Source organism: Oryzias latipes, chromosome 7, assembly GCF_053564925.1.
Source record: "Oryzias latipes strain Hd-rR chromosome 7, Olatipes_Hd-rR_3.1".
Taxonomy (NCBI): Eukaryota; Metazoa; Chordata; class Actinopteri; order Beloniformes; family Adrianichthyidae; genus Oryzias; species Oryzias latipes.
The window spans coordinates 32,079,120-32,103,906 of NC_136243.1; the positions used below are offsets into that span (position 1 = coordinate 32,079,120).

General features: G+C 40.4%; 2 protein-coding genes across 4 annotated transcripts in view; both read left to right on the top strand.

Annotated features, from left to right (window-relative positions):
• The first annotated feature begins 868 nt into the window (after positions 1 to 868).
• si:dkey-32e6.3 (uncharacterized) lies at positions 869 to 8,128 on the top strand. The gene is made up of 6 exons (XM_011476769.4): positions 869 to 1,278; positions 3,608 to 3,780; positions 3,933 to 4,151; positions 5,260 to 5,420; positions 5,497 to 5,629; positions 6,173 to 8,128. Exons 1-6 carry the CDS (start codon positions 1,002 to 1,004, stop codon positions 6,347 to 6,349), a joined length of 1,140 nt encoding a protein of 379 aa, XP_011475071.1. The 5' UTR covers positions 869 to 1,001; the 3' UTR covers positions 6,350 to 8,128.
• A 441-nt stretch (positions 8,129 to 8,569) lies between these two features.
• klhdc8b (kelch domain containing 8B) overlaps positions 8,570 to 24,787 on the top strand; it is a 133,784-nt gene continuing 117,566 nt past the window's right edge. Inside the window, exon 1 of one of the 3 annotated variants that reach the window (XM_078949600.1) lies at positions 8,570 to 8,840. The gene's annotated coding sequence lies outside the window, so the exon portion shown is untranslated. Of the gene's footprint in view, positions 8,841 to 9,159; positions 9,299 to 11,693; positions 11,756 to 24,787 lie in introns of those variants that run through there. The other 2 variants (XM_023956361.2, XM_078949601.1) reach the window with 2 other exon arrangements.

The following is a 24,787-nucleotide window of genomic DNA, read 5'->3' on the forward strand; positions in this document are numbered from 1 at the left end:
TTGTTTTGCATTGAATGTAAAGTAATTTAAATCCTGTTATGACACAGTGGTAAAACTGCCTCTCCAGAATACCTCACAGGTGAATTCCTGAACCATACAGGTATTTCTGCTTAACGTTAGACACGTTTGAAATCCGATCTGTATCTGCAGGAAACATCACCTGATCCATGGACACAACTGTTGCTCATAAACGTGTTTATTTTTGGATTATGTTACACAACTTTTGTGAAATAAAAAAGTTAAATTGCTAAATGTTTTTGAAAAAGTCCATTTTCCCCCCTATATTTTTTTTCACATATTATTTGTGTGACCAAACAGATATTGTCCCACATAGATAATGTCAAAAGTTTACAACTCAGACATATACAATCAAATTAAAACTAACATTTTTTTTAAGAATTTGGTTAGCCAGGCTTTAACACGGTTTTCCCGTAAAGATTCAAATCCTAATAGTTTTTCCCTGAAGATTGGAAAGAGTTTACTTTTTCAGATAATTGCACACATTTTGCATACGTTTATAATGTACATTTTTAAAAATAAAAAGCAAAAAAAAAAGGCTATGACTTTTTTATGGTCTTCTGCGTTTTGTTGTTGATTAACTGAATCCTGTGAAATTTTATATCTTTATACTTGTACAGTGACAGTAAAACGTGTGTTTTTTTAAAGTTATTGTCTTTGCAGAATACATGATAATTATGTTTAATTTTTTATTGTCATTTTAATAAAATGTCACTTCTATTTTTTTTGTTGACAAAGTTTTGGCTATATATATATTGATTTTTTGTTTACACCATGCTTGTTAGTCTGTTCAACTACCAGTGTAATTGCATGTAACGGCTCTAGGGGTCGCTGTTCCTTAAAACAGCAAAGAAGAGAAAGACGACGAAGAAGAAAGCGGAAGTTGACAGAGGTACCGGTAAATAGTGTCACAGAAACATAAGACTAAAGTCGTCAGGAAAAACGTCTTATCCGTAACCTTTTATTTTCGTCACCTCGCTTCCATGGAGAACCTCTGTGACAACGGCGACCCTCAGGTGGACGAACATGACGGGGTCGACGGCCCCGGGCGGGCGTTTAATTTGACAGGTGATGTATACGTCTGTGATGGGGATGTCTCGCGGGGGCTGTCGCCAGTGAATCCGTCTCGGAGACGGAAGCTGGTGCTTCACGTCGATCTGAACAACACCATCCTGGTGTCGGACGCTGTGACGGCCCAGGGGACGGTCGCTGCGCTGGAGTACTTCCTGACCACCGTCACCTGGGGGAGGATGTACAAAGGTAACCCCCTCCGTTGATGCCCACGGAGCTTTTATGGTGGAATTCTGAAACTGGAATGTTCCGGAAGTTGGAACTGATGACATCATACAAACATTTTTAACAGATTATCTTCTTCTCCTTTGTCATCACAATCTTGATAAAATACCAGCTAAACTCGACATTCCACAAACAAGCTCTTCTTGCATGGGCACTTTATACAAACACACTTTCTCTCCCCATAACTTCTTTATTATTTGGAACAACACATTTATATTATATAAGAACAAATCTTTGTTTTTTCCACATTAATTGGTTTGAGAAAAAAATTCTACCGTGGGCTAACTTTTTGACACGAACGGGCATTTATTAAGGTATACTGAACAACACTGAATACAATCTTATTGTGACTCCTAAACAAGATGCCTTTTTGTGTTTGATGCTGTTTCCAAAGAAATATGTCAAAAGTTTAAAACACCTGTTAGCCCTTGTGCTATCCTAGGCACTTTAACATTGGGAGTGGGGTCATCTAGACCCAGTAGACAGTGCTCTGAACCTTTTTCCTTCAATGATTTGTGATCTTCACTGGTGTCCATGGATTACATGAAATCTTTCCACCTTTAACCACCTTTGTCATGGTAGGGAGAACACGTCAATGGAAGGGTGGGGTCATCTAAGATAGCACAAGGGTTAAGAATGAAGAAATGCCCTCTATGGATGCAACTGACACCACCACAGGAAAAATCTGTTTTACCCCTACCCACAAGAACATCGAGAACAAAATACGTGTGTTGTGTCAAAGGGATGTCATTTCTGTACCGTGTACTAAAACCTACTGGAGACGTTTTGCTCCTGACAGTATTTGGAAGAAAGGCTGGAGTGTGACCCAAAAATGTGGGATAAATAAAAAAAAGAAAGACGTTTCTTTTAAAATAATTCACTTATCAATTCATGCTAAGATGCGTTAAAACAATTGACCCTAACTGCACCTTTTACAACAAACATCCAGAAACAGTTAACCATCTTTTTTGGAATTGTTCTGAAATTAGAATTTTTTGGAAGATGTGTTTACAATTTATCAGAAATCATATTCATAATTTTTGGCTTTCATAATAAAAACTTGGACTCAAATAAAAAACCCATAATTAATCTTATTATATTTGGCAAATATTATGTTACGGAATGCAAATTTTCTTAATCTTCTATATTTTTCCCCCTGTGTTAATCAAACAAATTGAAATGCATCTCAGTAACATCTCCAAAAGTCTTAACCAGAAAGCTGTACGCTTGTATGAAAGTTGTAGAAACCTACCACTTATGAAATGTTTTTTACTGCTAATACAGCAGTAAACTCACAATATTTTGCAAGTTTTCTACATTTTTTCATTGTTTTTTTTACCTTGTAGTTTTTTGGTCATGCAGTCGTATTAAAAATTTTCAGCCTTTTGTTAAAAGTTTTTTAATATTTTATAAACTTTAGTGCTGTCTTTCTGATGGTTTCACTGTTATAATCATCAACATTTACGCTGAAGGAAAAATCTATTTTATAATTTATGTAAATAGTAGAATATTTTTATGTTCTTCTTGTGGTTGTTTATCCCCATAATGAATTCTTTCCCAGAAATTCCAATTTAACTTAAAAACAACAAAAAGAGATTAATGAGCAAAAATGCCAGGAAGTATTATTGATGTGTTAGAAGTAGGGGTGTAACGATGAATCGATTTATATTCCTATGATCCAACTAGATCAATCTGTCTGAGGAAAGTTGCTAATCGAGTCAAGCTATACCATTTATAAAATCCTTTCAAAATGTAATAAATCAATTAAATCCATTTTAATTTGATTTATTTACCTTTATTCCACAAGGTAAAAAAGACCAAACACATTAACACACATCAGCAAAAACTGATCAGTCCATCATTCCAGTCCAATGTGTGGAAACACTTTGACTTTTGTAAAGTCATGTGACCAAACAGAAAGAATGTTCTAATAATATTCCCTTTGAAGTTATTCCAGTTATAAACCGGCCAATCAGATGCCCCGATAAAAGTAGGTGGATCCTGCCGGCCCCACTTCCAACATTAAAGAGCTTTGATTGACAGATGTTTGTGTAGCCTGCTTTCCAGTCGTAGGGGCGACGCCATAGTGGTTGCCATAGAAACGCTGACTCAGACCAGTCGCTGCTTTCTCCCTTGTGAGAGAAATATGGCGACTGCATTGACTTGATTTTGTTGGAGCATTTCTTTTTACCATTTTCTATGAGTGATGTCAATCAATCGCTCCAGTTCTCGGATACAGATGAAGCCCCTCCCACTCCTACTGTAGCTCTTATCATGTCCTCTTTGAGCGCAGGACAGTGGGAGTGGCTAAGTGACACCCCCTCGCTGCTGCCGCCCCACAGCAACGCCGAGAGCTACTACTCCCACTTTGGGCGGACGGTGGGCTTCACCTCTGGTGCTGGGCGGCGGTTCAGGGGGGCGTTGGATGAACATCTGCAGATGCTCCGCTGGCCAGAAGGGATGAAGGTGAGCCGCTCGCCACAGCGTCTGAGTGAGGAACGTGGGATCTCCACTCCTGGAGATTCCTGATGATCATTTTTTTCAGTCAATTTTAAATTCTGGATAAAAATTAAATTGTGTGTTTTAATTATCTGTACGGATGTACCGGCCGTCCACAGAAGGACAAGGAGCTGTCGATCCGAGGTGAAGACGGGTGTCTCTACCACTGGATCCTGCCGTCCTTCTTCCAGCTGCTCAAAGACCTGACGCAGGAAGGCCTGGACTTCGCCGTCGTCTTCCGCACGTTTGGAACCGACCTCCCGCGCGTCCTGAGAGCCATGTCCCGGGTGCTGCAGGAGGGGCTTCACCCGCTCTTCCCTGACCTGCCCGAGCTGAAGGTGAGGAATCATCTCACCCGACACCAACCACAGGAGCATTGAGGGCGGCGGTACAGTGGTAGGGCGGTCGGCCCCTGATCGGAATATTGCAGGTTCGATTCCTGCCTCGCCCGGCCTTGGGCAAGACACAGAGCCCCACCGTGGCCCTGGTGGAATCTGTTTGACTAAAAACATTTATCAGCAGCTCAGACTCATTTGATTCAAGTCTCACTCCAGATCTTCATCTGATCTATTTTTAAAGCATCTTCTAATTATAATGATGATGCTGCTGTTTTTAGCCACAAAAAAAAAAAAACGGTGTCTTTTCCAGGACATAGTTTCTGCAGAGCGGCAGGAGTTCATCAGAGTGTTGACAATTTGAATAAAGATATACTCAGAAACGTTTCTTTTCGTCATACATGTATGACAAATGACATATATATGGCATATATGTCCTCTTTTGTGAGACAAATGCCATAAATGCCTCAGCATTTTCTTTGGAGTGAGCGCCGCCCTGCTGGTCTTTCTTCGTCAGGAGAAACCCGAGGAGATGCTGGAAACATCCGAGTTTGAGGTCCTGCAATAAAAGAATTCTGTAAAGTCATTAAAAAGCATCAATTTAAATTTTCTGTTGCACTAACCCTTGTGCCATCTTGTGGGGTCATCTGGACCCCACAAGATGGCACAAGGGTTAAAAAACATTTTGCTGTTGCCATCCTGGAAAGGCCGCTGAAGGTTATAAAGTGGAAATTATTTCTGCGATGGGAAAAATGACTAAATCGTAGTCAGATTGGGATTTAAAAGTGGAAAAACCTAAACATTAGAGCAATAGAACGACTCTTAAACTGTTTTTTATTTGGCATAACCTGTTGTTGCCATTGAAACATTATTATTACATCAGAGAGGAGCACTGCTGATCCAGAACCTTCAGTGCTCGAGTCAAAACAGGCCGTGGCTGTGAGTTTCCTCAACAAGTATCTGATGGCTAAGAGTTTCTTCATCTGCATGAATGCCCCTCCATCATCATCTTCACACGGCTGGAGGAGTCCTCGCGACTTTCAAAATAAAGATCTAACCGGCAGCTTTTATTGTGAAAGGTGCTGACTCTCCTCCGGGTTTGTTCCCTCAGCTGAGCGTCGACGTGGAGCCAGGAGATATCAGCAGCAGCAGGAAGGGCGTGGTCCTGACCCGCGGCGACCTGAGCCGGTCCTCTCGTGACGGAGAGAGGAGCCTGTACCAGTACCTGAGCTCCCTGGAGGGTCTGGGGGGGTTTCGGGACAACTTTGAGTGGTACGCTCCAAACAGCAGCTTCTCTTCTGAGGGAAATAACTTCTCTAAGCTTTGTAGTTTTTTTCTTTTTCTCTAGGTGGGCGGCGAACAAATTCTCCAGCCGCGGGGGAAAACCGCTGTGGATCGACCCGTTTGACCAGCAGGTGCAGCACATCTTCATCGATGATAACATCCGGCAGAACGATGAAGATTCGGTGGTGAACCCAAAGGTATGGGCGCCTCTCCCGATGGGACGTTTGTGGATCTGATTATTCTACAAAACGTTTGGCTCTAAACTAAACTAGGCCCGCACAATAAATCGCAAATTTATTGTAATCCCGATATCAAGCTGTGCAATACGCATATCGCAAAAGTCAGCAAAGACTGCGATAAATGGTTTCCTTAAATGAGCTAAAACAATCTTATGGTAGCTTGAAGTATTTAAGATGATCACAGTGACACTTAAAGTATATATATCTATATAAAAAAATGGGTCTATTTATTATTAAGAGCAAATATAATGTTAAAAAGATAGCATCATTCAGGTTTGATATATCTGTAGCTTTTTATTTTTTGTCATTTGTTTTTACTGCAGAAACTGATGGAAGTCTTGAATCAGAGGCTGTTTTTTTTTCCCCACAGAAGCTTTTTCCTTGAAAAACTTTCTCTAAGAAAAGAGATTCCCGTCAGTCACAAAGACCCATCAGACCGATGGGTTGTGCGATCGTACTCGTACGGTTTACCTGTAATTCCGTCCCGTGTTCGTTCCGCAGGTCTTCTTGGACCCTGGCGGTTCTGAAACCCGCACGGCCTGCACCTCTGAGCTGTTCGACATCGCGCTGATCCAGAACGACCTCCTCCGAGCCATTTCTGACCGCAGCTACTTCACCCAGCGCGTCCACATCTGCATGGAAAACTATGACAGGAACCTCCAGCAGGGGGCAGGCTAGGACCACAGGGGGGGGGGGGGGGGCGCAGTTCATGTGGAGCACAAAAGGGGGGTGGAGGGTTAAAAAACAAAACAAATGTAGCACTGAATGTAGAGAAGGCGATGAATGTTCCATCCTGAGCGGAGCTTTTTGTCCCACTGCCACACAGTGTGGCAGTGAGGTTCAGTGCTGTTTTAAAATATTTGCACAAAACCGATTTGCGGAACAGAACCTCCATAGTTTTTCCTTCTGGTTTTAAAAGCCAAAGATAATCCTCTAATACTTCCTGCAGTGCAGTGGGACTCCTGTCAGAAACGCTGAGCTCTAAACGTAAAAAAGCAAAACTGTCTTTAATGCCGAGCCGGCAGATTCTGCTGTCTAGTGAGTTTTATTTGCACAGATTTAGTTTTTTAAATCTATTTTTCTGAAAGCACTTTGTTTAATCTATTGAACAGTTTACATTTGTGCAAATATTTGGATTTTTATAAACATTATATTTATTGTAGGCTTCTAAATAAATGCTTTTTTTATTGACAAAAGCAAAAACTTGAAAGTTAGACGACTTTCTTTTTGTAAAAAAAAAAGGACAAACTTTTTTTTTTAAGTAAAGCTGAAAAAAGAATTTTCTTCTTATGCTGTTACAGTGTTTTACTGTGAGCTTTAATATAAAAATATGTTTAAAACAGAAATAATCCAACTTTATTGAAGGTTTTGCAGAACTTTTTAAGCACTTTTCCTTGTGTTTTTAACAAACTAAAACAACATGAAGTAAAATAGAATATAGGGAATTCATGTTAGATAATATGTGAGGTGGTTGAAATCAGGCTTAAAGTTCAAAATTATGACTGTATAAACATAAATGTGACTCACTAATTCTGGAAATACAACATCAGTTCTATATATTATGGTTTTCTGTTCTTCGTGACATAATTACATAAAATGTCTTCATCTATGAGGCAAAAAACTGAATATAACAAAGAAAAGTGTCATTTTTAAAGGAAAGAATGTGGCTGCTATTACACATTTGAGACAGTAGAGGGAGCTGTTTGCAAGAAAACGATACCAATTAGGAAAGAAATGCCATAAATACAAATGTTCTTTTTAAAAATTGTGCTTTCTTTTCCAATCTTATCAAAAAAAATTTCCTCAAGTCCTCAGTGTTGATAAAGTGTACTAAAGCAATCAGCTGGTGATGAGCTTTTATTCCTGTGTGGTTTCATTTTTTGTTTAAACTAAATGAAGAAAAAGGTTCATCGTTATGAAAAAACCTGTATCACAGATTCAAATCTATTGTTTTTTTTTTTAAAAAGGCAGTAGTTCAACTTTGTTGGATCAAAGTTATTGAAGCTTTTATCATTTAGGTAAAGCTTAGCGCAACAAAACTTAAAGATTCTGAAAAAGATAAAAGCTTTGAAAGCTAACAGCCACAGAAGATAAGTTTTTATTCCCAAATTAAAGCAAGTTTGTTCTCACTTGTTTATGGTTTTGTGTTTTATCATTTTGGTTTTAAATTCAGAGTTAACCTATGTAACTCTGCCTTTTTTGCTTAGAACCTGAAATCCACTACTTTTCACGTCCGGAAATAAATTCAGGCTCTGAGGGGTTTACGTTTTACTGTTTTACTGTTTTGCAGAAAGAAAATGGTTTTTGGTTCAAATCCTGCAGAAAATGCTGCTGATGCTGCAGAAAGTCCAGAGGAAAAGCTTCTCGTTACATGTGCATCCAGTTCCATCAAAGCTGGAAGTTTGAAATCCAATTTTTTTCTCCTGATTTGACTGTAAAAATAAAATATGAAGTTAATCTGAGCTGCTTTTGTTTTTTTTATGACCAGAAAACTGCAATAAAGTCAAATAAAGGAATTTGTAACTTTTGTGAAATTCACTGAGCACAGCTTGCTTTTAAATATTTAACTCAATAACTAGATGAAAATGATGAAATACAGATTATTTTGTTAATTTATAATCGTTTTATCACGTTGTATTTATGTACTTTAAAAAAGTACACAAGTTGTGTATTCGAACACTTTTTAGACCAAAACATTTTTTATATTTGGTAATTTTGTTCTTTTAATTTTTTATTTCGGTGTCATTTATTTATTAAAGTTTTTATTTTAGTCTTGTTTAGGCCTCAGCATGAAATCCGCTCGTGGCTTCGTTGTCACGTGTCCTCTGCCCGCGTGGGGGCAGCAGTGCAGCTCATGCCCCCCACCCCCATCTCCCCCTTGCATCCTCCCCCTCAGGTGAGTCTGGACTTACCTGACAACTTGTTAGCGAGCCGGAGAGCCGCGCGCCAGCTTCGACGCCGCGTGCTGCTGGGGGGACACGCGGCGAAACGCACGCGGGATTTGTTTTGGTGAGGCTGCGTAAAGGCTCGCTGGTGGGGAGGAGAAGAAAAGAAAGAGGATCACGGGGGGCGAGAGACTGCGATTCAGCACGAGACGAGGAGCAGTAGGGATGCGACATGTACCCCCCTCCAAAAAAAACCCTCCCCGCTGGCCCGCGCGCGCATGGAGGTAAGCGGTGATAAGCCAAACTTGTCCTCCACGGCTGGTCTCGTGTCTGCAGGCGGTGCAGAGGAGTGAGAACTCCGGCTTTGGAGGAGAGTTCGCTCCTGGGGGGTGCGGACGCTTTCAAGAAAAAAATAATCTCAAACGCATTTTTTCTTGGGGCGGGGAGGGGGGGTCTGTTAATGGCAGTCGCGCGCCCTCTGCTTTAGGTGCTGCGCCCTTTTTTGCCTCGTGCCCCCTTAGTCGAAGCCATCCAGTTGTTCGGACGCCTCTGCAGGGGTTCTGCAATCTGATGTCAACATCTGGAGAGTCATTTCTGCTCTGACAGCAACTTCTGATGGTCCTCCTCATCCTCCTCTTCATCATCATCTCTCCAGGATTATTCCAGCATCTGGTTTCTTTGGTTCCCATCTCGTGCGCTCTTCACCTGCATGGATGAGGATTATTGAGGAAGCAGCTGGCAGGTCTGTGATGAATTCATACTAACATCATTTCATGAAGATGCATGTCCACAAACAGCCTCAGATGTCAGAGGAAGATGGAAAAACGGTGCTACCTGCAGATGCGACATCAGATTTGTGCTGCAGAAACGTGCGCTGAAGTTTAGATTAAAGGCTGGAGCGCTCCTCACGCTCCTGACAGACGTGGAAATGGGGTTTTGGTGCGGCAGGTTGGTTCTCAGGTGGATGACACCTGCTGGAAGCATCGAAGCGAGTCCTTTGCTGCCGCCGTGATCTGCTGAAGCGTCACCTTCTCGTCCGTCGGGATCAGACGTGAGCTCCTCTGCATGCTGAGGAGAAGATCCCAGCACCATCAGGAAGTTATTGGCTACTTTCAGTTGTTCCGTGGCTGCAGGGAGGTCATCTACTGTGTTGGTATCAATAACCCAGATATCCTAGTTTTTCTTAAGACTTTTTAATTATTTAGGTGAAAACTGCAGACTTGAACCTACAGGGATGATCAGAGCGTTAAAAACTCACTTTAGGATTTCATTGGTATAATACTCCTAAACATTTATTTTAAGGAAAATGTTGCTTTTCACTTTTGTGAAATTTTAGAACCCTCTGTGGTCCACAAGACCCAAAGTTTGCCCACTCCCTGATGTAGACCTCCTGCTCACCAAATATTACAGTTCCTGCAAAGACCACTGGGGGCAGGTTTCCAAAGGCAGTGACACTTTTTACTCCCTTATCAAAAAGTTGGTTTTTACAGTCAAAATTAAGCTTTTTTGGCTTCTAAAGCTGTTGATGTGTGTTTGTTTTTTTAAATTATTGTTAGATGATAACTTTGTAGTGATTTTAGCTTAAAGTGCTTCCTATTTGGGAAGTATATTTTTGTGATTGGCAGGTGAAATGGCTTAAAACATTGCTTTGTCTTTCTGATGCGGTTGGAGTAAAGTGCAGTTTACGTGCCCCTCCCCCTTTTGGCGTCATTTTTGTGGAAGTCAATGGGTGAATATATACGTGTTATGTTTGTCTATGATTATAAAGCACCAATCTGACAGTTTGTTCAATTTTTACTATTTATTCATTTTAATATGTTAGTATGTGTAAAAAAAAAAGGCTGCACGGTGGCGCAGTGGTTAGCGCTCTTGCCTCACAGCAAGAAGGCCCACGGTTCGAGTCCCGGCTGGGGGATGTGAAAAACACAACATCAATGGGGGACCTTTCTGTGTGGAGTTTGCATGTTCTCCCCGTCTATGCGTGCGTTCTCTCCGGGGTCTCCGGCTTCCTCCCACCGTCCAAAAACATGCTTCATAGGTTGATTGGCAACTCTAAATTGTCCATAGGGTGTGAGTGTGAGAGTGAATGGGTGTGTGATTGTGGACATTCTACCCTGCGACAGACTGGCGACCAGTCCAGGGTGTCCCCTGCCTTCGCTCACAAGTTGCCGGGATAGGCTCCAGCAGCCCCGTGACCCCGAAAGGGAAAAACGGTATGGAAAATGAATGAATGAATAGTATGTAAAAATATTGCCCAGTTCCTTCAAATACTATGGATGTTTTTATAAATGACATTTTAATACCTACCTGTCCAAGGTGTCCCCTGCCTTCGCCCATAAGTGGCCGGGATAGGCTCCGGCAGCCCTTTGACCCCGAAAGGGGAAAACGGTATAGAAAATGAATAGAAAATGAATTTTAATACCTGGTTGGCTTTGAATTCATTTTAAAGTTACTTCTGTATTATTATATTGTATAGTAAATTGCAAAATGCATTTTTAAAAATGATCTAATTGCAAATTGGAATGTCAATTGATTTGTTTTGTATTATGACTCAAAAACCCATGACAATTTAAAATGCAATTGATATTGTTTTTATTTAGTATTTTATTTTGAAAATTTTCATATTGAATTGTAAATTTCAACACTGAATTCTAAATTGCAAAATTTATTTTCCTAATATCCAAGCCTGAATTGCAATTGTCAATTAAAGAAGTCATTTTAAAAATGCATGATCAAATAGCAAATTGAAATTTCAATTGAGAATAGCATATTAGTTTTAATTATGACTCAAAAAAACCTTTATAAAACATTTTAAACGAAGCAAACCAAATATTTATTTGTGACTGAGGCACAGCAATATTTTAGGTGAAATGGTTATTTTAATGTTCCATTTGAAGTAAAGATATTTATTGTCACTATATTACAATTTACGGCAAATAAGAAAAAAAATCACAAGAGCGAGACACTTTTATTTAATTATTCTGTCCGTCTTTGAACACAAACCCATCTCAGTCTTAACTATTTTAATTCCTCCTGGACTATTTTTGGAAAATGACCCATTAACTGTACAACATCTTCAAAATCCAATGGGATGCAGATTCTATGAGATTGATTTTTGTCAGAAATGATCCACTCAGGCATAGAAATGGGCAGCTTTCTCAACATTCAGGTCCTTCGGCCAGCAGGAAGTGCTGCACAGGTGAGCAGGGAGTGACATGAGGACGGAATTAAGTTTCATTTGTTTCTCCTCGGCACATTTTTACAGCTTAGTGTGTCCCGCATTATGAAGCTTCCTCCCTGATTCTTTTATTTGTTTTAAACTTTATGTTTTGTGTGTTTGTCGTTCCGTTAATTATTAGTTCTTCTCTTTTGCTGGTGATGTGTTTGTGAATGCAGCATCCAGCATTCAGAAGTCCTCACTGTTTCATTCCAAGTATTCGGACTTCTGGGCTTAATTTTTATAATGTTTCAGGGATTTGGTTTAAGAGGTGTTTTTTTTTTTTTTTTTTGCAGCATTTTGCATTTTTTTTAAAGAATTCTTCATGTTGTGATAAAGCACTTAAAAATACGGCAATATAATGTTGCCAATTCAATCATAATTTAGAAGTTTTAACAAGTTGGTTTATTCCTTCCTTTCTGCTGACTCTTTTTTTTTAAACTAAATGAGCATTCAGCAACTTTATCATTGTTCCACATTAATATGAATTTAACTCTAACCTTGGTTGGTTGATATAGTGTTGAAGTTCTTATTTAGCAGTTTTTAAGCAGGTAGTTTAGCCTTTTTTTACCATTATGTCTTATTTGAAATATTATAATCTGAGATTTTTTTTAATATAGTGTACAAAATTAGCCTTTTACATATTTTTTTTGTTTCCTTTTAGTTACTCTTGAGCTTTTTCTTAAGGATGAGTGATGTCAGATTATTTTTACTTTCTTTATATATATCTATGGTATTTGAAGGTTGTCATTTAGCTGATGCTGTTGAACTTCTGCATTTTTAGCCTTTAATGCTTGAGTCTCAATAAGGGTGACTCCATTTCTAATGAATTTCTGCTTAGATTCAAATTCCAAATGAAAAGTTTCATCAAAAAACACACTAAATAAAGCAAACATGCATTTTAGATAAGAAAAATGTTAGATGACCATTTAAGCAAAAGGGGGAAAAAATCCAACAAAATGATTCACTTTAGAGTCCACATCTTTTAAGATTCATGCTATGTGTAAAAAGGCATTTTTTCAAGATCATTTCCAGTAACATTGAGATTGCGTTTCCCATCGAGACGACTGTTGTTGTGAATTTGGGCTTTACAAATAAAATTGAATTGAATTAACAGAAATGCTTTTTCTCTTAAAGGACAATAGTTCCAGACTTCCAAAGGAGACAGAATGTGTGTAAATGCCTCAAAAACCAACCCAACCCCCTCATGATGGGGGGTTGGGGGGTGTCATTAGGAGCAGATTCAGAGGGCAGGTGAACGACGATGATTGGCTGAGAAGAACAGCATTGTTTTGAACCAGAAGGAGGAAGATGACGGCGAACAGAAAGCTGAAGAGGATGAGACAGATTTGTGAAATGACTTTAAAGCTTCACTTCCTTATGTTACTTTCAAAATAAAACCTACAGAGGTCTTGGTTCACAGGTCAGAGTGTTTCTCATAATCGTGTATACGGCCATTACAAATGCGCTTCCTCATAATTCTGAGGCTTTTTTTGTTGTGGTTTGTATTCTAGCCCTGCTCTTCTAGAAACGAATCCAGTTCGTTTTTTTTTTTTTTTTTTTTTTAATTCTCATCTGTAATAAGTATCTTTAGTTTTCATCCTAAACTCTATCAAGGGGATGTTTTTCTGGGTAATTAGCATTTCCTTTGCAGGAGTCACGTCTCACTGCTGTTCTTTCTTATTCTTCTGCAGAACAGAAGCAGAGTGCAAGCATGAAAATCTCTTTAGCTGCAATTAAGGCGGTTGTTTGGTACTCCGACAAACACGCAGACATTAACCCAGACTGAAAAGTGTGGAATTTGGCCAGCATTCCCATCTGAGGCGTTAGTGGATTATTTACCGTGCATGCCTGCAGTCCTCCAGGCTCCTAAGCCTGCAGGATCTGTCAGGTTTGGGACTGGGCAGAAAGTAATAAGGCAGGAAAGGATGTGTGGAGAAATCTGCTCCTCTGTCGCGGCTTATTTCTGTTGTAACAGGAGTTTCTGCTGGGAACTGCTGGAGACATGGGTTGTCCTCTCTATTGGTCCACCAGCGCTTCCTAAATTCACTCATCCATCCACTGAACTCCTCATCCTCGTTTTACCAGCTCTTCTTTACGTAGCTGTTTCAAAGTAAGCTAAATGCAGTAGCTAAAGGTATCGTAGAACTGTGGCGGGCAGATTGTGCAAGAATTGGACTCGATTAAGAGCCAAAATTAGGGATGGGCGACATATCGGTGCCAGTATCGGTATCAGCCAATATTTGCTTAATTTGAGTTTATCGGTAGCGGACCGTTATTTAAAAAAATCCTCTGATATTCTTCTGACTGTTTTTAGAAAAACGTTATTTTTTAAATATATACTTGCTCCTGATAGATTGGGAAGTTCATGTTTACAGTCATAGTCAGCAGTTGACTGTTTTCTGTGGCAATGGGGAGCTTATGGCTTACAGTTATGTCCAATATATGGTCCGAGGGCTTTCAGATATATTTATATGAAAGTTTAAAAGTGATACTTGTTCCTGTGAGATCCTTTGCTGTACTCTCAAAAAACTTTCACATTGAATGAACATACAACAATTATGGAAATGATTTCCACCTGCATAGATAGCTTTACTTAAAACAAAAATGAATCAAATTGGTCCTACTTAATGTATGTTGGGTCAACTTAATGTATTTAGGTTCAACCTAAATCACCTCAATTGGTAATTGAAATAAGTTTGTTCAACTTAATTTTTATGTCTATCCAACTCAATTTAATATCTTGATATAACTTCAATTTTCTTTCTATTTTTCTTTACTTTTGTTCATTTTTCTAAAGTTTCTACCAATGGGGCTTGTACTTTTCATATCAAAGACATGAATGACCCAGCCATGTCTCTCATTACGGGGCAGGGACATACTGTGTTTTACCGCACGAGGGGGTTGGTCATCATCCTCTCCCACACTCTAACTCATGGTGCAGAAATAAATAAACATAACAGTTTAAATTACTAGTTAAAACTGAGTAAAACAGACAACAAAACCCATGGACAAAAACTCACTTAAACCCCATCTGCCCAGATAGGCAAAGAAAATGGTATCCCACAATTCCTTGCACTGCCTTATGTTATTGCGTCATGATGCATTGACAGCTTCACACCAAAGTTACACCATCTTAATGGAATTAAGTTTATTGAAAGTAAAATAACTATGTCAGACAACTGCGTGTTATTCTTAAGTTGAATGATCTAAAAAAGAGATTTATTTTCACCAAACTAAATAATTAACTTAGATCAATGTAAAAAGGTTTTTCTTTCCAACTAAAGCCCAAATAATCTTTTTAGAGTGCTGTAACTAATTTGTAAGATGTTGGTTCAACAAAATGAGACTATGCCCTCCTTAACTTCCCTAAGGTGGCAATATTGCACATGGAAACTTGTAAAATGTGAAGAAGATGAGCTCAACGTGGGCGGGGTTAACTTTCTGCAGCGTAATGTGGGCGGGGTTAACATTCTGCAGCGTTATGTGGGTGGGTTTAGCATTCTACAGCTTTATGTGGGCGGGGTTAACATTCTGCAGCATTATGTGGGCGGGGTTAACATTCTGCAGCGTGATGTGGGCGGGGTTAACATTCTGCAGCATTATGTGGGCGGGGTTAACATTCTGCAGCGTTATGTGGGCGGGGTTAACATTCTGCAGCGTTCAGGCCTTCCGCGACGTTGAGCGTTCCCCAGGCCGCAGCCAGGTGTAGTTGAGGTATGTCCCATAATCTCGTGATATTGTGAGGTTATCTAGGTCAAGTACGATGTGATTTTCCCGAAAAGAAAAGTTGAGCATTTCATATAAAGAAAGAAAAAGGAAATCTAAACTTTCTGTTATTCTAGACACTTAAGTATCGCTTATGCAAATATGGGCTGTTGGCCAAAGTTGCAGTAGAAATATCGGTTATCGGTATCAGCCCGGAAAAATGGGCCCATACCTAGACAAAATACTTACCTAACCATTAATATATGAGTTTGATAGTTTTTGTGTCAGAGTATAATGGTGTTTGTAAATGACTATCATAGTACTTGGGAGTACTGTGTTCTCTTGCTGCAATCATGGTTTACCTTTCGCGGTTTCGCTGTTTAGTGGATTGTTTCTTTTTTTTTTTAACAGTGCACTGTTAACTGATTGGCCGGAGGTGTTGTCACTAAATCTTCTCTGTGCTGTGTCTCCTTTACAAATATATGCAGCTGTTTATGATTATTTATGGGATGTGTCGCCCCGTGATAAACAGAGGAATGCTGTTTACTAACACATCCTTTAGTTTTTGGTGCTTCTCTCTTCTTTTGAATCATCATTTTCCTTTTAAAGCGTAGTTTTAGAACATTTGCATCTCATTAGAAACATTATTGACATTATGGAAGAGGCTCCAGATTCAGGCTTTAAGTGGGTTAAGTAATTTTGTTTAAAGCTTCGGGAAAATGTTTTCTGTAATCTGTTTAAGACCGATGCTGAAGGAAATCATGTTTTGTCACATTGATTTCAGCGCTGCTAATTTTGCAGTGTTCAAGTTGCTGAAAAAAAAAAGAACAAAATTACAAACCATTAAAAGGAAAATACATTTTTGACCCAATTTGAATGGAGGACGCAAACGCTGCACTGAGAGTCTGACCAGATTGAAGCAGCAGATCATTTCGTCAGCTGTTTTCTGGACTTATCAGGTTGGAACAGACGTTCTGCTCTTCCAGTTGGCTGCTGGCGTTCACTCGATAAGAAACGTGGCTCTCTCGTGGACCGGTCCTCGCATCAGCCGGATGCTGCCATGGTAACTAAAAACACTCATCTGTCGAGAATTCTCTTTTACATCTTGTCCTCCAAACACAGACTTTTGTTGTGACGGGAAAGATTTGAATACAGAAGACTGTGAAACGGAGTTTAAAGAAGACATTTCTAGTCAGAACATTTGACTTTAAACAGATAAATTTGTCATGTGTCAGACCCGTAGTGAGGAAGCTATGAACTCGCCATAAATACTATTCATTTATTTTGAAATTTCCACCGCTGTTTTATTTTGAACTTAGTGCCCAGCTTCCTGTTCCTGAATGATCTGCTCTGGGGTGAATTGATGCGTCGTGTTCAGACGCCTGGCTAAAGTAAAAAGTGACATCTTGACTAAAGTGTTTTTCTAAAACATGAACCATATTTAAGCTCAGTGAATCGGCAGACGGCGACTAGTCCGACCAGAACTCTCAGATTCAAGTCGCTTCACTGTCGCGTCGTCTCTTCAGGTCTCTGTGGGGCAGAAGTTGTATCTCAACAGAAAGTTATTGAATGTTCATTCAGAAAAAGCAGGGCATTTTTGTAATAGGAGGCGAAAAAGGGCAGGTGTTCAAGCACCCCTATGAGTGCACATGCCTGACGACGACAAAAAAGCTAAACAAACCAAAAATGAAACATTACAGAAAGCAAAAGTATTTTCCTGAAATCAAAATGAAATGTTGAAAAATGAAACCAAATGAGAAACTGGAGAGGGTAGGTCACTGATTGGAAGATGATCTTTTTAACCAGAAGGGCTTTGGCATGGCGATAAGACCTTTCTTTAAAGGCCCACAACCATGAAAATGGTGTTTTTTGTTGTGATGACATTTGTTCTTCTTATGATGGAGGAGTAAATAAAGCTTAAAATTACGTTTCTGGGTATTTCTTTATCCAAATTGTTGTAAATGAATAGTAAACGGAAATGCTAAAAAAAAAATTGTATTATTATTATTTTCTTAACATCAAAAATCCTCTGGGTGGGGCCACAGGCTCTCTGCTCCGCTCCATTCTGAAGCATCCATTTGCAGACAAATAGATCCATGAACGTCTTTGTTTCCCCCGTCCGACCTGGAATCTGGATCTAAACTGTACGGCTGGATAGCTCCGATATTGCTCGCCATTTTTGTTGCTTTGCTGATGTTAGTTTGGGGGTGTGAGGGGCTGTAAGCTAGCAGGAGAGAGTGTAAACACATATGGTGACAGGAAGCAGTGGGTGGCGTACTCTGCAGCGACAGTCCTGCCCATAACTCTGAGGTGAATTACTAAAGAACTCCTGCCGCTCTGGAGAAACTACGTTCTAGAACAGAGTTTTTGATTTTAGTTAAAAAACAGCATCATCAGAATCAGAAGACCACTGAACAGCCACAGTTTGGACAAAACATCTTTCCTCTTCCTCAAACATCATCCACTCATCCAATCAGTGACGTCCCTTAGTTCCTACCTTTGTTTTTTTGATTATTTCATTTTTTAACATTTCTGGAAATTACTTTTGTTTTCCTAAATGTTTTCTTTTTTTATGTTTTGGTTTCTGGAATTTTGGGTTGTCTTGTCTTGTTGTCTTGGCATAGATTTATCAACATAAAGACTTGATATAAATAATTTGCGGAAATAAGGGACTCCAGTTTAGTTTTGGAGTGTCAATTTCTAAATTTAACTGCCGATATTTGACTAAATTGGTGGCAAAAGGATCATATTTAACTGGAGCCTCTGCATTAAATTGCAAAACTGAAGCAGTAGTTTTTTTTAAATTTTTTATTCCTTTTTCTTTCTGAAATCTTAAAAATCTGCTTTTCTCAACTAACCTGGTTTAAGCCAAAAACTGTGTTTCTGGAACAAAGGAAATGGGAAAAGCGGTTCCTCCCAGGAAAAGCATCTCTTGTCTAATGGGAGAAGCTGGATGAAAGAAGTCCCTCTGAGGCTGTGTGGGCTGCAAACCTGTGACTGGATTTCTCGAGGTTTCCCCTGAAAAACTGGGTTGTTTAAGAACGTGTAAACAAAGGGTGAGTGTGTAGCTACAGCTAAATCAAACCAGGAGTTTTTGGCTGCATCTGTTCCAGCAGCTCAGAAATGTTCAATGTTACCATCCACAACCCCTGAACTTAAACTTTGAGCCAGGAACACCTGAAAGACGGCTATACATGTACTTTTTATAAGTGGTTTCCTCTTTTTTTTAACTTTCTATCTGAAATAAATGCTGGGCTAAAATGAATAATACTGCTACTCCATCTGCATGTTATAAATAAACCACTTTTCAGGGAACCTTTAGGAGTGTCTCTGCTGTCTGAAGTAAAATTCACTCTTGTCAAGCTGAGGCTCTTCTGGGATCGCGGTATTAAAAAATAGTCCTGCATGGACCAAGAGCCATGAAGGCAGGAGCAGGGATCAGCGTTTGTGCGTTGTCACAGTTGCTTCTGTCGGGGCTGAAGTCGGCACGTTGACATCTGCACTCTTGGTTCGCTTTCGGGGGCTTCTGGTCGTACTTCAGAGACGATTCTGAAGTGACACTGAGATGAAGACCTTCTCGTTTGAGTGGAAACTGTAAGCCTGCAGTGCAGCTGAAGAGCCTTCAAAGTTTTGTAGAGCCAAAACTGTCAGAGCATAAAAGAGGCTCATTAAAACCCTGATTAGCTGCAGAGAAGACGGGGACGCTCTCTACGGGTCGGTGCAGGGAACCGTTGACATGCAGCTGCACTGATGTGAGCACGGACTACAGACAAATAATAGATTCATATAATGATCATTTGAATTTGATCCGGTTCATAGTGGATTTTTGGTTCATTTTTAAAAGATCCGATTCACTGACTTAAAATGGATCCAGGACACCTTTAGTCAAAAATGTAACCAGTGTGACCCACAGATAAATACCTGAGTACTGATCAGTGCAGGTCAAGTTTTCCCATAGACTTCTATAGAGAAATAAACAGCTATTAATCAGTCTATTGGTCAGAACAACCACCCTAGCTTTCTTGTTAATCCGCGTGTTTTCTTGATATTTTCACGTTATAAACTGACCAACCGGAAGCCTCAATAAAAGGTGGTCTCTTTTCCAATGTTTCAAATGCTTCATCAAACAGATTTCGTGTAGCCTACTTTCAAGTGGTAGGGGTGTGGATTTCAAGAAGTGCACTCCTGATTGGTGAGGGTGGTTGCCATTGGTTCATGTCAACAGTCAGAACCCTGTCTCCCCCTCTGGTCACCGGCAGGAGCCGCCCCCCGACTTGGACCAATCACTGCTTACTGTCTGATGTCGTTTGGTTCCAACATGGTGGCGACTGAACTGACCTTTGGTTGGAGCTGAAAGTAAACTCTGGATGACATCACGCTCACTCAGTCCAGTTCTCATGTTCAGTTAAATGTTTGAATTGTATGCAGACACGCAAACAAAAAATGGGCCTTTGCATTGCACTAAGTAGTAAAGACTGGATACAGCCATAGTTACGGCTACATGAAGTGTGGGAGGGGCTTCATTTCGTCATTAGTATTACAGCTCAAGACTTCCGTTTACACAAAGTTTGTTTGCAAAGCAGTTTAGGATCACTAAAAAAAAGAGACTTTTCTGACTCCCTTGTTTTGTCACTGCAGCACCCGTCTGTTTGAACGAGACGGCAGAAAAAATACCAAACATTTATCTCCATGGTGATCATCACATCATGTTTCATTTGTGGGCCGGGAGTTACAGATAACAGCGGTAGTTGGGTAAATGTCAGGATGAGACGACAGAGAAAACATCATCTTTTTTTTTTAATGGATGCTGTGGGTGTTTGTGAGCACATCAGCTACTTTTTTTAATCAAGTAATCAGTGAAAGTACTGCAGGATCCTGGTGCTGCAGAGACTGAACGGTTGGGGTCTTTGCCTGGATTGGTTCAACACGAACATGAGAAGCAGACGTGCACTGAGGGGAAGCCGGACGGTGTGATTGCTGCGTGAACGCTACGAGGGGACACACTGCTGGAGATTGGCTTCATCAGTGGGGATGCGCTTGATCTTTGTCCTCCTCTAAAGAAAGCTGAGTTCCTGTTTAGCTGAGCCACTGTAAAGGATTCATCATCTCCTCTGGTCTTTATGTCTAACTTTTGAGCTGCTGCATCAGCGCTTCAAGGGATGCTCCGTCTTTCAAGCCCTGAAAGGATTGCAGATGATACAGTCCACTGAACAGAGAAAGACGGAAGTATTGCACTCTAGAGAGTCACTGGGAGTGCAGGAATCATTTATCTCTAATTAGCAGACGGGATCTATGGTTATGCCTCACTGTTAACCCCCCCTCCCCCAGTCCGTGCTCTGCCGTTGCCATTGGTTGGTTGTGACTGTCAGGACCCCGCCGATTTCAGATGACAGGCCGGGGAAAGATGGGGCCGGCGTCCAGCAGCTGGTGCTTGGTGTTGTGTCAGGAGCAGTTGATGTTTTAATAAATTCATCTGCACTCCTGTAAAGTGCTGGCAGCGATTCAACACAGCATGTGAGGGACTGCAGCGGTGTTTGGAGACACTTTTAAGCTCTTTAAATCTTTACAGGTTCTAAACGTCTTTTGATCTATTGTCAAAGTGTTCCCAGTCGTCTTTTAATTACGGTTATGCTGTTTTTAGCCAAAGCTTTAAAAAAAAAACAACTGTAATTTTCTAGGACATAGTTTCTGTAGAGCGGCAGGAGTTCATTCGAAATTCACCTCTGAGTTGTGGGCAGGGCTGTTTGGAGCAACTCCGCCCCCCTTCCCCTCCCCGTTGCTGAGAGCTCTGACGAGTCGAGCTTGGAGCCCGCCCAGCGTTCAAACAGCATTTTTTTAATCTTCTGATTCACAAGAATTAGAATAAAGAAATACTCAGAAATACAAATTTTATCCTAATTTTCTTTATATATTTATTCCATCAGAACAAGAGCAACAAGGACATGCTAAAAAAAACCCGATTTCCATCGATTGTCTGATTTCCACAACAAAATATTTTTTTGTAAAAGACAAAGTCATAAAATAAATGTGTAATAAGTTTCTAAAAGTATGATTGAGGAAATAAAAATGTTTCTTTTCAACATTCCTTAACTTAGCTTCTTCAGTACTTTTAAATGGTTCAGGAGCCTGAACGGTGCTTCAAAAATAAAGGGGAAAAAAGCACTAATTGTGGCTGTGGGGCAGCGGTAGGGCGGTCGACCCATGATCGTAGGATTACAGGTTCAATTCCCGCATTGCACGCCCATGAGTCGAAGTGTTCTTGACACTGAACCCCACTTTACCTCTGGTGGGAGGTTGGCGGCAGTGTTCTGCAGCGGAGCTGCCGCCAGTGTGTGAATGTGTGTGAATGGGACTGTAAAACACTTTGGGCCTTGAAGAAGGTAGAAAAGCGCTATATATGTATACGCCATTAATCCTTTCCAGAAATGGCACGACGGGGTGAAGGAGAGCGCTTTAAGGTGAATAAAATACAGACAGTCAGCTCTGCAGCTGCAGCTCCGCTTTCAGCGGAAGTAAACACGGATTTCCCCGCTCATCGCCACAACGTTGGCCTTTTTCAGAGAGTTTTACATATCTCTCTGATCCATCACTAACCAACTAGAATCTATTTCTGTTCGATTCTGTAGAACTTTGGCCCTTTTTGCCGACGGCGTTTTGCTCCGTGGATTAGCCACTGCACATCCGCAGAGCTTCACTCGCTCTTATCTGAGCCGCTGAAAAGCACAGCAATCCGTGTTTTTATGATACCGGCAGCAACACGGCTTAGAGTTTCGGATTTGTTACCCATCCACAGTAAAACCTAAGTAGTGCATGTCTCACAACAACAAAACAAGCTGCTTCTCGCTGAGATCTTGCAGAGGTTCAGTGCGCTCTGCTGCCAGCTAGTGGTCGGAGGTTAAAGTGGAAAACAAGAATCAGACCCTGAAGGACGCTCATAAATAATGAAAAATCATTTTGACAGAATTTTGAATCGATACATGTATTGCCAAATGAAATGTCACACCCCTACATGAGACTGAGGGTGTGAACCATGTGCTGATGTGCAGGAAAGGGAAGAAATGATGTTAGCTCCAGGCATGAATTGGAAAACGGAAGACACAGGAATCATACATGAGTTGGAAAATGTCTGAGGGTAAATGTGCTGAAGTGGAACAGACACAAATTACTATGTGATAAAATAGACCTGCTGGTCCATTTTCTCCTATGTTCTCTTTCCCTTTCTTGGTCAGGTAAAACTGCCCTAAAGTGAGCTGCGTTTGGACAAGAGGCCGACTTGAAAAGAATGAAAAACACTTGTAATAACAGAAAATTTGCCCAGAAGTGGAGTTTGAACTGAAGGTAATTCAGTGTCAGCGGTAATGAACAACGTGAAAAGCCAGCAGTGTTTTGAAATGAAAAAAGGAAAATGGCCACTTTGCTCTGAGCAGAAGTGCAGGATTGCATCTAATCCTCTTTAGTTATAACCTTCAGAAACTGCAGGAAGATGAAACTCTCCTGGAGGGTCCCTCCTGTTTTCATTGAAGCAGTCAAGCGTAGGCTTTAGCTGCAGTCGGGAGGGGGAACGTGTGAGCCGTGGCTGTAAACCTGCTGTGGATTAAAGCGGAACAGTCGGCCTGAAAACAGCGGACATTCCTATCACGACTGCTGCTACCTTTTTCAAACAAAAACCTGCCTCTGATGGCTTTCATGTACTGTGTTTCTGAAACTTCAAATATTTCAAGCACAGCCTGGATGGAGACTCTGGCTTTTGACTTCCTCTGCTGTCGCTCTTCCAGCTCTGAGAACAGCAGCAAAACGACCCCTTTTCACAAAAATAATCCAAATTATGACTTTAAAATGGAAGAAAACTCGCATTTTAAAGAGATGGCTGACTGATATTCGACACTTCTCAACGCCAACCAGTTTTTTACCGTTACATATTCAGTAAACCCAAAATGCTTAGCAAAAAAAAAATATGTGCTAAATGACAGCCTTCCCTAAAATTAACTACAGTAACTTGAAAAAAAAAGGCCAGTAATTATATTTCTGTCTCTGGGCGTACTTAAAGCACACACTTTTTAAACTTGACATCTTCTGATTATTCTATTTAATTACAGGAGATGAGATTCTTTCTTGTTAGTTTTATCCGAGGACCCTAAAGTAATTAAACTTTTGAAGTAATTATAAGACGCCGAAGTCAAAAGAAGAAGTGGCTCCAGTTTTCTCCTTTCATCGAGAGGGTTAACTTAAATCTAAAAATCTATGACTCATTTTTCTTTTTTTTCTTTTCTTTTCGGGCTGTCTACAGGTAAAAAAAAAAGACAAACCTGCATGAGGCACGCAGGTGACTCGTACGAAATATTAAGGTTGTTGACCAGTTAGTGATCCTGTAGAGTAAAATGTTGATGCACAGTCATTTGTTATGCTATGGGCGACAGATCGTAGTGAACACCTACTGTATGCAACACGTTGGGGTGAAGTAGGTAAGACAAAGGCGTGTCGTACAGATGTTTCTTTTTTTTGTTTTCCAACTCCAAACCCTGTGCACTGCAAGGGGGTTCCTTAGCGCTGTTGTGTGCGCTCCTTGCGTGCAACCGGATTGTCCAGTGTAGTGTAGAGTGTAGTTTGTGTGGACACCATATGGGCACTTGTGGATCACGTGCACACCCCGTGCATGTGTGCAGCCTTTGTGCGTGGTCAGTAAGGAGCCAGAACTCACCTTACAAACAGCTAAAGTGGGGTTTTCAGGACATCGTGCAACAGCATCACCCACTGTCATGGGGGGGGGGGGGGGGGGGACACTTACATTAGCCCTATCAATACAATTACCAAACACACAACACAATGGTACTTTCCATTTTCATGTCCTCCCTTGAGGTGGCTGTACAACCTGTGGGTTACTTAGACACACCTGCACTCCAGGTGTGTCTTTAGCTCCAGTGTTTATGTTCTTTGAAGAACCTTTAACGTTTCTGCCGTCTATGCGATTAATTTAAAATTTCAACACATTGGTGGGTAAAAGCAACCTTGCACTTGTATGCAAAATTTTACAATACTGACGTGTTTACCTAAATCAGCTGATTCTGACATGGAGAAAAGCCGCGTGGCAGAGGTGTTTGAATGTTAAGTTGTTTTTTTTTTAATTTGAAATGGTTTATTTCAAGCAATCAGATAGGAATAATACACAAAAACAATCAGTTATACATTCATACAATAACTAATCAAACTTAGGATAATTAGACATGTTAACAAATTTATATAATCCCACCCCTGTTCTACCGTAACCATTTTATTACATGATTTATCATTATCCGGTTCATAACTTTT